At 55.3% G+C, this 14,801-nt stretch overlaps 1 protein-coding gene across 1 annotated transcript in view; it reads left to right on the forward strand.

Moving 5' to 3' along the window:
* The window catches only part of HCN4 (hyperpolarization activated cyclic nucleotide gated potassium channel 4), a 49,154-nt gene that overhangs the window by 27,341 nt on the left and 7,012 nt on the right, over window positions 1-14,801 (forward strand). The window contains 2 exon segments of the mRNA XM_017868543.1: window positions 9,026-9,187; window positions 11,555-11,773. Coding sequence (XP_017724032.1) covers window positions 9,026-9,187; window positions 11,555-11,773 — 381 coding nt within the window.

Raw genomic sequence — 14,801 nt, forward strand, 5'->3', positions numbered from 1 at the left:
TATAAAGCCTTAGCATGAAGCCTGCTGCAGAAGAACTGTTTAATATGTGTCCCTCCTGGCCAGGCGCGGTGGCTCACGCCTATAATCTTAGCACTTTTGGAGGCCGAGATGGGTAGATTGCTTGAGGCCAGGAGTTCAAAACCAACCTGGCCAACATGGTGAAACTGCGTCTCTACTAAAAATACAAAAAATTAGCTGGGTGTGGTGGTGGGCGCCTGTATGTTTATGATATATATATATGTGTGTGTGTGTGTATATATATATATATATGCAACAGGTCGAGTTGGAGGTGCCTGTGGGACAGAGATGTGCAGAGATGTGGCAGATGGTCTGAGCTGAGGGCTAAGAGGGGACAGTGACTCTGGAGGGTGGCGGCTGGGTCCACTCTGAGGGACTGTGAAGGAAGGATGGAGGCATGTTTCCCCTTATGCCCTGACACACTTGTCTCCTGGTTTCCGTCCCAGGTGGAAATGTAGGACCAGGTTGGCTCCCTCAGACCCTGAGAAACCCCCAACCTTCTGCATGTCATGGACCCACAGCTAGACTGCCATGAAAAGCAGAGACATGCCAGCTCTTTCCCTTCACTAGCATCCATTTGTGTCTCCAGGCCTCAGCCTCCCAGGGGCCAACCTTACTCCTCCAGGGCCTGGGGGCTGCGGTCTTTTGTAGGAGTTGGCAGAGATGCCAGAGGCTGGACAGGGTGAGTCCTGTGTTGGAGCTAAGCTTGTCTTTCACGTCCCCACATTATGCATCCTGGGAGGTCAGGCCCAGGACTCCTGTCCCCACTGCCACCCTGGCCTGGCCACCCTCTTGGGCACCCAGAACTGGTCAGGTGCTGGTCCTGGCCTTTCTCTGGGGGAGGCAGAGGCCCCAGGACACCTTGGGTCAGGCCTCTGAACTAGACATGCTGCCCCATCTCGTGGGCAGGAAGGAGATCCCAGAAGGCCAGATGGATGACTCTCAACCTTCCACACACAAACCCTTCTCTCTCCTACCAGCTGGGGAGAAAATTGCTTTGAGCCAGTTTCTGCCGGGCACACCGCCCAGCCTAGGGCTCTCACTGGACCCCTGAGATTGGACTGGAGTTTCCCAACTGGCCCCAGGAACCCTGTCTCCAGGACCATAGCCGGCCACTCCAGCCCAGGGGCATCTCCCACCTCCGCTTGACCCGGAGGCAGCAGCAGAAAGACCATTTGAAGCCCTAGGTCCGTGTGAGAGCTGAGGAGAGACGTATTTAGCACAGAAAACCCTCCCCTAATCTCCTCTTTCAAGTCTCTCTATGAATCTCTTTCCTCCTTTGGGCCTCAGTTTCCCCACTTGTCAGGTACATGCTGATGTTCTCTGAAGCCGTGGCTCCCTGGGGCCCAGTCCCCAGCTCCCATCTGCCTTGGCAAGGTTCATGTTAGCTGATCCTGAAGACCTTGTTGTAGCTCACAGGACGCGAAGGAGGACGCCCTGTGGTGGGGCTGGGGAGCTTGCCTCCCACAGACTGGGGAAAGCTTGCCCCAGGCTGCCTGGTAAAGCTGCAAGAAGCTAGACTTCTGACCCCAGGCTTCAACTGCCCCCCCAGCTGGGCCCAGAACAGGCCCCCAAGAGATCTCCTAAGTGTTGGTGGCAGTCAGGCAGTCTTGCGAGTCAGCGTGGGTGGAGTGGTCTAGGGCAGGTATGGACCGCCATCTTGGAGGATGTCAGCCTCTTGCCTCCATCCTCGGTGATCTGGGTCAGCAGACTCCCTCCTGAGCCTCTCCAGCCACGCCTCTTCCCTCCCTCCCTCCGAGGTGTGAGCTTATTCTAGGCATGGAGGCTATTGTTAGAAACCGTGGTTACCTCTCTTTGGATGTTACCCTGCAAGGCCCAGCACTCCAGTGACCCATCCCAGAAGCCTCTCCTCTTCCTTGGCCACCTGAAGTGGCCAAAGAGGGGCCGGAGGCAGGAGGCCAGCTGGGGCTGCTGTGTGGCCTCTGATGAGTCCCCTCATCCTGTGGGCCTTGATTGTCTCATCTCAGAATCAGGCGCTTCTCATCTGCGAGAAGTGATGACATGAGGAGAGGTCCTGGGGCGTGGGTACTGGCCCTGTCTCCTGCACCCAGGAAGGGACCTGGCATGACCCTCAGTGCAGCTGCCTTCAGGCTGCACCCAGGATGCATATGCAGCAGCCTGTTCTGCCAGGCCTGGGGTTGTTGTCTTCAACGCAGACACTTGTTCTTGAGACACAGGTGGAAGTTGTTCTTCCATGAGGAGAAAGTTAATCCAGAGGAGGGGATTCAATCAGGCCCCAGGAAGAGGCCTTGGTGGAAACAGTAGCAGTCTGACCTCTCATTTCTGGTCTCCCCTTGGAACTGAGAAATCAACTCTTTGGAGGTCTGGGAAAGAGAGGGAAGGAAAGGAACCAACATGTCCTGAGTGCCTACCATGTGCCAGTGGTGGCTATGATCTCACCTGACCCCTGTGATAGCCCTGAGAGCTGGCAGTTACTGACCCATTCCACAGATGAGGAAACTGAGGCTGGGGGTGGAAAAGGCAGTTTCCACCCAAGGTGAAAGATGTGTAGCCCTGTCCTTGCACTGCAGTTGAGAAACTGCAGAAAGTGTGAGAGCAGGGCTTCCCCAAGTTCCATGTGTGGCAGAGTGAGCTGCCTGGACCACCTGACTGACAAAGCTTGCAGTGGCCTGGAAAGGAAGGTGCTCAACCCCTGCGGTCAGAACCAACATCGTAAGAGGGAGTTCTAATGCAATATAAAGAGCAAGGCAAATATTTGCCTGGTGCAACTGACTCTCAGGTGGCCTGTGGCCCCAGCCAACAGTGGAGACACACCAGTGTTTAGCAGCCTCTCCCAGCAACGTCCAGCCTTGTTCTCAGCAACCACGTCCTGGGTGCTGGAGAGTGGTGCAGGTGAGGTGAGTGTCCTCAAATCTAGGGTACCCCCTAACCTGAACGGATTTGCCCCCACCAGCTCTTCCCAGGCAGCTCAGACTGTGCATTATTGGTGCTTCAGCTTTGTGTGTCTAAAAATCATCTGAAACAAGCCTCTCCAGCCCTCCCACCTGCACCCACTACCCCAGTGCCCACACTGCTCCTCACCGCAGTCCCAGGCTTCACCACCACCATGCTCTCAGTAGGACGTGGAAGTCTGTGTGCCCTGCAGGAGAAGGCACTTTGGTTATTCCCACAGGGACGAGGGCAGGTTCCCTGTGGGCTGCATCTGCCCAGAGCGGGTACCTTTTTGTTCTTCCACTGTCTACACTAGCAGGAGCCCTGCTGCCCACCATCATTCTCATCACTGTCACCATCGCCTTCACCTTCATCGCAAAGCTCTTCTCAGTTCCTGAAACCTTACCACGTGCTCTGTGCCATGTTCATTGCTGAGATCACGATAAAGGCAAAATTAGACAAGGACCTGATCTTAGAAGAAAAGGAGTGATGAAAAGAAAAAGGTGATACAGAAGGAAAGGAAGTCATTGCAGGAAAACGTGCCACCCTCGATGCTCTGTCTTTAAGGCTCAGCATGATCTGTCCAAAGGAGCAGTTACTGTGGCCTGTGATAGTCTGGGACTCTTTCTAGCCATGCCTGGAGACTTCCTTGAGCTCCCATATGGTGCCCACTCATTCATTTAGATGTACCCACATTTATTCAGGCAATCAGCAGATATTTTTGATGCCTGTTTGTGCTAAGCATGGAGGAACACAGAAGTGAGAAATAGAGAAGAGCCCTGCCTCACGCAGCAGCATGCAAGTCAGTGAATGTCATTTCAGATGGTGAGAACTCTGGGAAGAAAATATATCAGGGCGAAGAGTCATGGTGAGAAAGAGAAGGGAGGGCCCTTGGCTGTGTCACACACAGAGATCCAGTGTCCTTCCTTTCCATGGAAGTGGCTCTTGAGCCAAGACAGGATGGCAAGAAGGAGCTGGAGGCAGCACGCAGGCAGATGGAAGAGCAAGCCCAGTACTGAGGGCCTGGGGCAAGCGTGAACTGGCCTGGGGCGTTCAAGGACACCTCTGTGGCCAGAGATGGCCTTGGGCAGAGTCGGGGAGGCTGGTAGTTGGGAGCCAGGATGCCGAGGGCCACAGTCGGCAGTTGGAGTGTATTCACGGGTGCAGTGGGAAGTCATTGGAAGGTTTATGGTAAGAGGGTGACATGTTCTGATTTATGTCTCCAAGAGGTCTTTCTAGCTGCTTGGTGGAGAATGGCTTGGAGGGGTGGGGAGCCTCATCAAGAGATGGGGGCCGTCATCTTGGGGGTGTTTAGATTGGGGTCATACTGGGATTGGAGGGAAGTAAATGGCTTTGAGATGTCCACTTTGGCAGTAGAGCCAAAACCACCTGGATTGCTGGTGGATGGGATGTGGGGAGGGGTGAGAGACTCACTCACAGCTGGCTGGTGGGTTTTTGCTGCTCAGCCTCACGAACAGCGGCACCAGTTGTGAGATGGAAACAGGTTTTGGATGTGTCATGTAGAGACAGACCAAGACAGCTGGACCTAAGAGCCAATTTATGTTACTCTTAGAGTCCACCTGTGTGTCTCAGGCATGACAGAAGGAAGGAACTGGGGTATCCCAGGGCTTGAAACAGGAGCACAGGGAAGGTTGCCTCCGGCAGAGGAGGAGCATTGCCGACCTCCACAGCCCCTTGTGATGGGGGCAACACAGTTGCATCCTGGGGAGCCCTTTAGCCAGGGAGACCCCACTCAGGGTGCTTCCAGAGATGCCCTAGACTTTGATACCCTCCGCAACTAAAGAAACTTTCAGCAGAATTCCTGCTGCCTTGACAAGCCAGGGGTGGGAGGAGAATGGCATGCTTGTGGCTGTGGGCTCTGCTACCAGCTGTGCTGTCCAGTCCCACAGCAACATCTGGGCTGCTCAGAGCCTGAACCAGCCTCTCTACTGACCTCCCCATTGTGCCCTGCTTGCCTTGCTCTGTTGCTAGGTTTCTATATACATGTTCCCAAGTCCCTTTCCTGGGTGTGGCTTCCTTCCCCAGCCAGACTATGAGCTCTGGGCAAGCAAGGGCAAGACTTTCCTCCCTGAACCCATAGGGAGGGGGGCTTTCTTGGGCACTGACAGGCTGATTTCCAGGGGACATGGCATAGACATTTGGGTCTCCCTGAGGGTACTGCCCCGAGATCCAGGAAAGAAGGGAAGAAAGGCCCCACTGGCCCACACTCCAGAGGGCTCCTCTTCTCACAGTGAGGAGTCTGGGGGCTCTTTGCAGCTCTTTCTTGACCACACTTGAGTACCCAGCGTTCCTGGCACAGACACCTCTAAGCTTGCTGCCAGGGCCTGTGCAGGGCCCTTCCCAGGCTGTGTCCTGAGGGGACCATCCTGCCTCTATGCCCACCCCTTGACCCACTTACAAGTGACTGTTCACACGAGTGGCATGGATGTGGCTTGGCTGTCGGCCAGGGTCCCCTGCTGGGGGGCACAGTCAAGGAAGAGAAGGGAGGTGAGCTGTGCTCTGGAGTGGTTTTCTTGGTTTTCTTTTCTTTTCTTTTTTTTTTTTTGAGACGGAGTCTCGCTCTGTCGCCCAGGCTGGAGTGCAGTGGCCGGATCTCAGCTCACTGTAAGCTCCGCCTCCCGGTTTACGCCATTCTCCCGCCTCAGCCTCCCGAGTAGCTGGGACTACGGGCGCCCGCCACCTCGCCCAGCTAATTTTTTTTTTTGTATTTTAGTAGAGACGGGGTTTCACCGTGTTAGCCAGGATGGTCTCGATCTCCTGACCTCGTGATCTGCCCGTCTCGGCCTCCCAAAGTGCTAGGATTACAGGCTTGAGCCACCGCGCCCGGCCTGGAGTGGTTTTCTAGGAGTTCTCATTTCAAGCCTGACCCTCCAGGGCGTTATGCTGGTGCCTTCTGTCAAGGTAGGAGAACAGAATGTATTTTCCTTTGTTGGCTTGACTTACAACTTTATCCAAATCTGTGGCTTGTGGAACTTGATTTGTACCTTGTCCTGGACTCTCCAACCCTGGGGCAGGCCTGCCTCATTACCCCGGCTCAGCACTAGGCCATGTGCCTTGGGGAGGCTGCCGTTTTGCCCTCATGGGCCCCCGTCTCTGCCTGCTGTGCCCTTGGCCTGCTGCACAGCTTTCCTGTCTGTGGCAGAGGGCTGGGTTCTGAAGGCTGGTGTCTCAGTCAGCTCAGGCTGTGACAACATAAATACCAGAGGCCGGGGGACTGAAATAACAAACACTACTTCCCACAGCTCTGGAGGCTGGAAGTCTGTGTTGAGAGTGCCAGAATGGGGGCTTCTGGTGAGGCCTTTTGTTGTTGTTGTTGTTGTTGTTTTTTGACTTGTAGATGGCTGCCTTCTCCCTGTGCCCTCACAGGACAAAGAGAGATCATCTCTGGTCTCTTTTTATAAGGGCGCTCATCCCACTCATGAGGGTGCTAACTTCATGACCTGATGACCCTCCAAAGGCCTCATCTCCAAATGCTATCACATCAAGGGCTAGAAATTCAACATAGGAATGTGGGAGGGACACAAAGGTGCAGTCCTTAGCAACTGGGAAGTGAAGGAGCTTAATAATAATGACTCCACCCTTGCATCTATGATGGGTGTGCAGAGAGTACTTTGTTAGCTAGTTTAGTTCACAAGCAGCCTTGCAAAACAGGAGGCAGATGTCTAGCTTGTTTGCGGGGGAGGCTGAGTTGTGGTGGTGGGGAGGCAGGTGTGGAGGATGGCCGGCTCTGAGACTGTGAATGGTGCTGTGCCACTTGCCCTCCCCAAACCCCTGGTGTCTTAGCTCAGACACCAGGGAGTTGGGTGAGCTGGGAAGCTAGTGGCATCCTGGACAACCAAGACTTAGAAAGGTTAGGATTTGCCCAAGGTCATAGACATGTCACGTTCACCTAAGTGTTAAGGAGGCAAAAGTGGGATCTTCCCCCCAGCTGGTGCTGGGGGCTCTGGTGCTCAGGGACCTGCAGGGGAGAGCCTCACAGTCTCAGGATACAGGTGCGTAAGCACGACCAGCCACAGAGAATGGACCAGAGACACTAGCTTCATAATCAGATCTGGTCTGCGTCACAGACCCAGGCTCCAGCCCAGCCACAGACCGGCCTGCTCTCTAGGGCCCACCATTCCTTCCAGGCCATGGCAGATGCTGAACAGTGTCAGCTTAGCCAGGAGCCCAAACGCTGACAGCCCCAGAGCTGGTCTGTGCCCCAGTGGTGCTGGGCTGCAGGGCACACAGCACCGTCTACACCATCGCACTGTTTGCAGGGCCTGGGGAGGCGAGAAGCTGGGAAGTCCCGCCTGGTCTCAGACCCAGCTTGCTGTGTGAATCTGGGCACGTCATTCAGCCACTTTGGGTTTGAGTTGTTTTATCCACAAAATGGAACTACTGAGAGTTACCCTTTCCTCACTAGGTCAATCTAACGATCTAATATGGTGGCTGCAGGCCTCAGAATCAGGCAGACCTGGCTACAACATCTGGCCTTTTCACTGCCACTGTGATCTCGGACAAGTTCCTTTACTTCTCTGAGCCTTGGTATAAAACAGATGAACAATATCTTCAGCAAAGGATTTTTGTGAGTTTAAATAGAGGATGGCTGTGGAATTTCATGTCCATGGTCAGGTGTGGCACTGTTGTCCCCTCTGTCACCAGGGCCATGGGGAAATGATGGGGCAAGCTTAAGCTACCAGATCCCGGAACCTTTCGCTGTCCACTTCATCCTGGAAAGACTCCCAGCTTTGCAGCTGGAACCTTCAGGGTCATGCCCTTGATGGGGGCCACAGGTAGGGGTGACTGCAGGTGATGAGCTGTGGACAAAAAGTATTCATCTTTGGTCACTAGCATCAGAACATCCTGCCACTAGCTACAGGGCCGTAGCTGGAAGACCAGTAGACAGGGGCTGACATATCTAGGCTCTGTCTCTTTGGGCCTAGTTTCCGTGTCTGAAATGGGCTTAAACTAGGTCTCTGTGACATTTGACCCAAGCCCCCCTCCAAGAGGGGTGTCTTTGCCTGGGAATAGTATGGAGGGATGAGAATGGGGGCTGGGTGGCTAGACCCATTCCAAAGTCTCCCAGGCCACAGAAGCAAGGCCAGAGCTTCTAGAGACTTTCCTCTAGACTTGCCTCCACCTCTCCATCCCTCACTGCCCTGTCATCAAGGGGACCCCAGCATGGTAGTTTGGGAGGGGGGTGCCAGGATATGCCCACCTTGGCCCTGTCCAGCTACACTGCAGCCGCCCACTCGGAGCTGCAGGAGTGGAGAGGGGCTGGTGGCAGTGGGCTGGGGTCAAGGGTGCTGTAAAGGAGAGCATTACCCCAAATACATATTAACCAATCAGGAAGATTAATTATTAATAACAACTTATCAATTAATAATGGTTTGTAATTTATTGAACACTCCTTTACCCATTACTAAGCACTTTATATGTATAATTTAGTCCTTTTGACAACCCACTCAGATAAGAATTTTTATCACCATTTTCCAGATGAGAAAACATGATCAGAGAGGTTCAAGGTTACACAGCTAGGAACTGGGTAGGACCTGGGCTTGGGATCAAGGTCTGCCTGAACTTGGGGCCTGTGAGCCTGTGCCGCTTCCTCTGCAATTCCGTGGCTGCCCTGTGTGGGTCTTGAGAATTTAGTGATAGATTTAGGGAAACACACCCCTGGTGTGTCTGTCAACCTTCGTTCTCTGAGGAGCCTCAGGCTGGCAGGCTTTTCTCCCTGGTGTCCTCACACCCCAGGCAAGCTGAGAAAGTGGCTTCTCTGCCCACTTCTGGGCTGCATGGGGCTCCAGGTGTCCTTCCACATGTTCCGGATGGCTAGACCTTTCAGTAGGACCCCCCATCTGTATAGATGCCAGGAGATGTCCCTCTGGGATCCCGCAGCCTGCAGTCTTCCTCTTCCGAGGCCTGGACCGATGCTTTCCCACCCCACCCCCCGCCTGGACTTGCACCGAGCGGGCGCCCTGCAGAGTCCGTGCAGAGCAGTGCCCACCACCTGCTCCAGGGCAGAGAAAGGGGCTGCTGGTCCTCCTGGCTGCTCACCTATCCCAAGCAATTTCTCCTCCTCTGCTGGCAGATCTTCCACATGACCTACGACCTGGCCAGCGCCGTGGTGCGCATCGTGAACCTCATCGGCATGATGCTCCTGCTCTGCCACTGGGATGGCTGCCTGCAGTTCCTGGTACCCATGCTGCAGGACTTCCCTGATGACTGCTGGGTGTCCATCAACAACATGGTGGTGAGTGCGCCCAGCCCGGTTCTCTCTCTAAGCCATAGGCGGGCTCTCCAGAGGTAGAGAGGTGAGATGTGGACTTCCAGCATGTAGGACCCTGAGTGCCACCCAGAGCTGAGGAGCATGTAGCTCTACCGAATACAGGCCCAATGGCTTGCTTCCAGTCCAGGAATCCATTCACAGCTCTGGGTTGGGAGCTGGTACCTCCACCTTCTCACAGCCTCCGTTGCAACTGGGAGCCTCAGTATTTCATCTTAGTTTTACCAGGGACACTAAGACCTGGGCGGCCTCAGGTTGTATCAGGTGTGGCAATGCTGGGCTGGCAGCTCCTGGCCTCCTGCCTCTGCCCCTTAGAAGCCAAGTCCTTAAAAGCTGAGCCTGAGGCTGGATGCAGTGGCTCATACCAGTAATCCCAGTGCTTTAGGAAGCCGAGGCAGGAGGATCGCTTCAGCCCAGGAATTGTAAACCAGCCCGAGCACCATCGGGAGACCCCTGACTACAAAAAATAAATAGAATGTAGTTTTAAAAGATGAGCCGGGTGTGGTGGCGAGCACATGCGTCCCGGCTGCACAGGAGGGTCCCTTGAACTCACTTGCACTTCAGCCTGGGTAACAGAGCAAGATCTTGTCTCAAAATGAAAAAATTAATAAAAACAAAAAAAACAAAAAGCTGAGCCCAAGAAAACAGACGCCTTCGAGGGTACTGTTTGCAGCCCACGCAGACTCCCAGACCATACGTGGTCACTTTCTACTCCAACAACAGAGCTGGGCTGCCCCCACCCCCAACATATCCTGGTCCGAGGTGGGGTCCCGATGGGGAGGGCAGGCAGGATGGAGGCTGACCCCACCCTCTCCCTCCAACCTTGCGAGTGGGTCAGTGTGGCTGGGAGAAGTTGAACTTGGGGCCTTGGAAGCCATAGGGCAGAGTCTTCAGTCCCCCTGTGGATAAGGTGGGCTCCAGGCAGGACAGAAGACACCCTGGATCTAGGAGCCTTTCTGTATCTCTGGTGAACCCCTGCCTCTCCCAGGCTCCCTCCCAGTCAGTTTGGTTTGGTCTGAAGGCAAATTCCCAGGGCCCCAGGGGAGGAAAAATCGGCTTTGAAAGAGGTGAAAGAGACCCTGAGGCATCTTTCAGCATCAAACAGGCCTTTACAAAACAGCCCTTTGATGAGCTAAGTGTAAATGAATCGGCCATATGGATTGAATTCCCTGTTCCCAGAGGCTCAGCAGTAAAGGCCAGAAACCCTGACTGGAGGCCACTGGGGGCCTGCCCCTGTTCCCCAAGGCTGGGAACCCAGGCCCCTTCCACTCCTGGGGATCAGCCCTGCTGGTCCCCACTGCAGTCTAGAGTGAGCCACCAGACCCAAGGAGCCAGCTCAGCTCTGTTCGGGGCGGTCTGGCTGACCTTGAATATGGCTCGAGGCTCACGGTCCTCACGCCTTCCCGTGGGGGCTGGGCCTCCGGCAGGTGCTCTGCAGGCCTGGGTAGGTTTCTACACTGTGGCTCATCCATCTGCCCTGTGAGCAGAAAGACACCAGGGAGGTGGCTGATGCTGGCATTCATCTGGTTCAGCTGGCCCTCATCTGGGGCAGTGTCCTCTCTGTGTGAGGGTGGCAGGCCCACACATGCACTAAATTCAAGAGATGGCCCTTCCGATCCCAATGTTCCCACGCTGAGCCTTCCTTGAGACACCGACTGGCTTTGTAGACAAAAATAGCCAAGAGCTTCCCTCCTCCTGTCCCCACGCCTTGTGTGTTCCGGAGAGTCTGCCTTGGGGGTAGTGGGAGGAGAACTGGTGGCCGCAGCCGTGGCAGAGGCGGACAGGGTTCACACAGGAGGCCAGTTAGCTCACAGCTTTAACTTTTGCTCACCCAAAATGAGGACAGTGTTTTTCGGCTCAGTCTGCCAGAGCTTGTACCCCCAGGGGAAGCATATCTGGTTTTATAATTGAGGTCAGTGGGGAAATGGGCTTCACTTGGCAGCTGTTTAGGGGGTAGGGGGTGGAGCTGTTTTAGCAAGGGAAGGACAGCAGGGTGGCTCAGCCCGGGGCCTTTGCCACCCAGCCAGGAGACTCCAAGCTGCCCCATGGGGGCTGGGCCATGCTGGCTCCCATACCTTTACTGGGGCTTCCAGGTCTGATCCCTGCCTCCATTGCAAGAGGAAGGCGCAAGAGGGGGACTCACTGGCAGCACAGGCTGCCTCTGTGGGCTTCCTGCCCCTCACCCAAGGCTCTCGGCCAACAGCAAGGTGGGGGAGCCCTGGGCCCAGCCACTGAGCAAGTCAGGTTGAGGTGAGGAGGTGGCAGAGACTTCTCTTGCTAGTGAGAAGGGCCTTCCCTCTCATCCGTTGCCCCCACCCATCCGTCTGTCCACAGAACAACTCCTGGGGGAAGCAGTACTCCTACGCGCTCTTCAAGGCCATGAGCCACATGCTGTGCATCGGCTATGGACGGCAGGCGCCCGTGGGCATGTCCGACGTCTGGCTCACCATGCTCAGCATGATCGTGGGCGCCACCTGCTATGCCATGTTCATTGGCCACGCCACTGCCCTCATCCAGTCCCTGGACTCCTCCCGGCGCCAGTACCAGGAAAAGGTAAGTCTACCTAGGGAGGGCCTGCACGTTGGTCCCTCCCAAGAGGGAGCACAGGCCACCAGTCAGTGGGCCCCCAGCAGGAACTGCTCTGTTCCCACCCCCTGGGATCGGGACTCCCAGTGTGAGGCAAGAGCAGGAGGAGGGGGACACCTCTGAGATGAGAAGAGTTCCAGCTCCCTCGCCTGGCACCTCCACATGTCTTTTTATCTGTGCCCACCTTCCCCATCTCCGGTGTCACTGGGGCCTGTGGCTCCTGGCTGAGGCCTTGTGTCCTCCGTGCTGCTCCGGTAGGCATTTGACAGTCACCACGCCCTTCCCGGCCACTCAGTCGTTCTGCAGGACCACACTCTCGCGGTGTTCCTCCTGCCCCTCTGGCCACTACCCTGTCCCCTTTTGCTGGCTTCTCTTCCCAGTCACTGCCACTGGAGTCCCCAGTGGCTCAGGCCTCGCCCCTGAGCCTCCCTGTGTCTGGGGCCCCAGTGCTATGGTTTCACCACCCAGGCCCGCAGGCTCTGCGCCCATCTTCGCACAGTGGGGCCTGTACAGCATCAGCAGCCCCAGCTCATCTCTGAGCTCCAGGTGGTTTATTTCATCCCTCTCTGGACACGTCACGCCCCTCTTGTCTGTAATGAGAAGTCCGCCGTGTCCTCTCTACTCCACCCTCTGTTCTTCCCAGACCCCAGGCCAGAGACTAGAAGCCATCCCTGACCTCTCTCTGTCATCAATGCCTAACTCAAAGCCACAGCTCCTTCTCTGCATCCCAGCCACCCTCGCCCATCACCAGCTTCATCTCTCCCTGGGGTCTCAACAGCAGCCCCCTCACCATAGAGAATGAGTCCTATGGCTTGGAGTCAGGCCACCTGGGTCCTACCCCAGCTCCTCTGCTGCCGAGCTCTGTTGGAGTGTGGGCCTGTGCCTCCGCAGCGTGGGGCCTCGTTTCCTCATCTGCAGGGCGGGGGTGGTACTGGGCATCAGCCCATGGGGGTTGCAAGTAAGCTCCCTGTGTTTATCAGCTAAGGAGGTTCTGCCCTGGTTGCTTCCACTGCACGCCTCACACAGCAGTTGGAGTGGCATCTAAAACGCATCAGCCTGATCCTCTCCTTAAAACTCTTCGGGGACTTCATGTTGCTCTGAAGACATATATTCACTCCTAAGCATGTTTTCCCAGCCTGGCATTTGAGGGGCAAAACCAGGTCTCTGCCCTCATGCTCAGCTCCTGCCCTGGGCCCTGCACCCTTTATTTCAGCCTGGCCAGATGTCTCTCCCCATGCCCGCTCCTGCCATGGGGCCCAGACACGGCCTTTCACCCTCAACTATCCTCCCAGCTCTCCACCTGACACCCTCTCCGCATCCAACCTCACCTCTTGGAGAAGCCTTCTGTGACCCGGCCAGCTCGTCACCCATCATGTGACCCCATGGCACCCTCTCCTCCTTCACTACACTCAGCACTCTGGTGATGATGTTATTAACTCTAGGCAGCCATCTGTTTAACGTCCACCTTCCCTCTCCAGGCCACGGCTCCATGAGGGGAGGACGCAGTATGTCGTTCTCCATTTTATGCCCCATGCCTGGAATATAGTAGGGTCAGCATTTGTGGATTCATCGCCTACCTGTCTGCCCCAGGCACTGTCCTTTGGTGGGATGACTGACAGGCAGTGTGGAGGTCCAGGTCCCATGGTGCCAAGAAGAGAGGTCAGGAGAGCCTGCAGAGCCGGGAGGGAAGGAGAGCTCACCCTGGAGAGGCAGAGGAAGGAGAAGGTGGAAGAGAACTCTAGGCCAGGCATCAGGATGAGCATGAGCATAGGTGTGCTGGCAGAGAAATTAGCCTGGCTAGAACACAGGGTCCTGGGTTAGAAGGGAGCAGACGGGAAGGGAGGTAAAGAAGGCATCGAGCTACAAAGATCAGGGCTTAGCCCAGGCCCAGGTGAGGGATCGTTCTGGAGCCAGCACCAGGGCCCAGCCTGTGACTGGGGTGGGGCTCAGCATGTGAGTGGGGTCAGGGGCTCAGTGTGTGACCAAGGCTAGGGTTTAGTCTGGGGTCAGGATCAGGGATTAATATAGAAAAAGCATCTGGGGCCAGGTGTGGTGGCTCACACCTATAATCCCAGCACTTTGGGAGGCCGAGGCAGGCAGATCACCGGAGGTCAAGAGTCCATGACCATCCTGGCCAACATGGTGAAACTTCATCTCTACTAAAAGTAAAAAAAGAATAGCTAGGCGTGGCAGTACACACCTGTAGTCCCAGCTATTTAGGGAGGCTGAGGTAGGAGAATCGCTTGAACCCAGGAGGCAGAGGTTGCAGTGAGCCAAGATTGCACCACTGTACTCCAGCCTGGGTGACAGAGGGAGACTCCGTCGCAAAAAAAAAAAAAAGAGAGAGAGAAAAGGAAAATCATCTGGGAGGCTGGGCATGATGGCTCATGCCTGTAATTCCAGCACTTTGAGAGGCTGAGGCAAGCTGATTTCTTGAGCCCAGGAGTTCAGGCAAAACCCTGTCTATACTAAAAATACAAAAATTAGCCAGGCATGGTGGCGTGTGCCTATAGTGCCAGCTACTTAGGAGGCTGAGGTGGGAGAATCACTTGAGCCCAGGAGGTTGAGGCTGCAGTGAGCTGTGTTCACATCACTGGCACTCCAGTCTAGGTGACACAACAAGACCCTGTCTTAACAACAACAACAACAACAAAAATAAATAAATAAAAAGAAAAAAGTTGGCCGGGCACGGTGGCTCAAGCCTGTAATCCCAGCACTTTGGGAGGCCGAGACGGGCGGATCACGAGGTCAGGAGGTCGAGACCATCCTGGCTAACACGGTGAAACCCCGTCTCTACTAAAAAAATTTAAAAATCTAGCCGGGCGAGGTGGCGGGCGCCTGTAGTCCCAGCTACTCGGGAGGCTGAGGCAGGAGAATGGCGTAAACTTGGGAGGCGGAGCTTGCAGTGAGCTGAGATCCCGCACTGCACTCCAGCCCGGGCGACAGAGTGAGACTCCGTCTCAAAAAAAAAAAAAAAAAAAAAAAAAAAAAAAAA

Source organism: Rhinopithecus bieti, unplaced genomic scaffold, assembly GCF_001698545.2.
Source record: "Rhinopithecus bieti isolate Rb0 unplaced genomic scaffold, ASM169854v2 scaffold_4639, whole genome shotgun sequence".
NCBI classification, from domain to species: domain Eukaryota; kingdom Metazoa; phylum Chordata; class Mammalia; order Primates; family Cercopithecidae; genus Rhinopithecus; species Rhinopithecus bieti.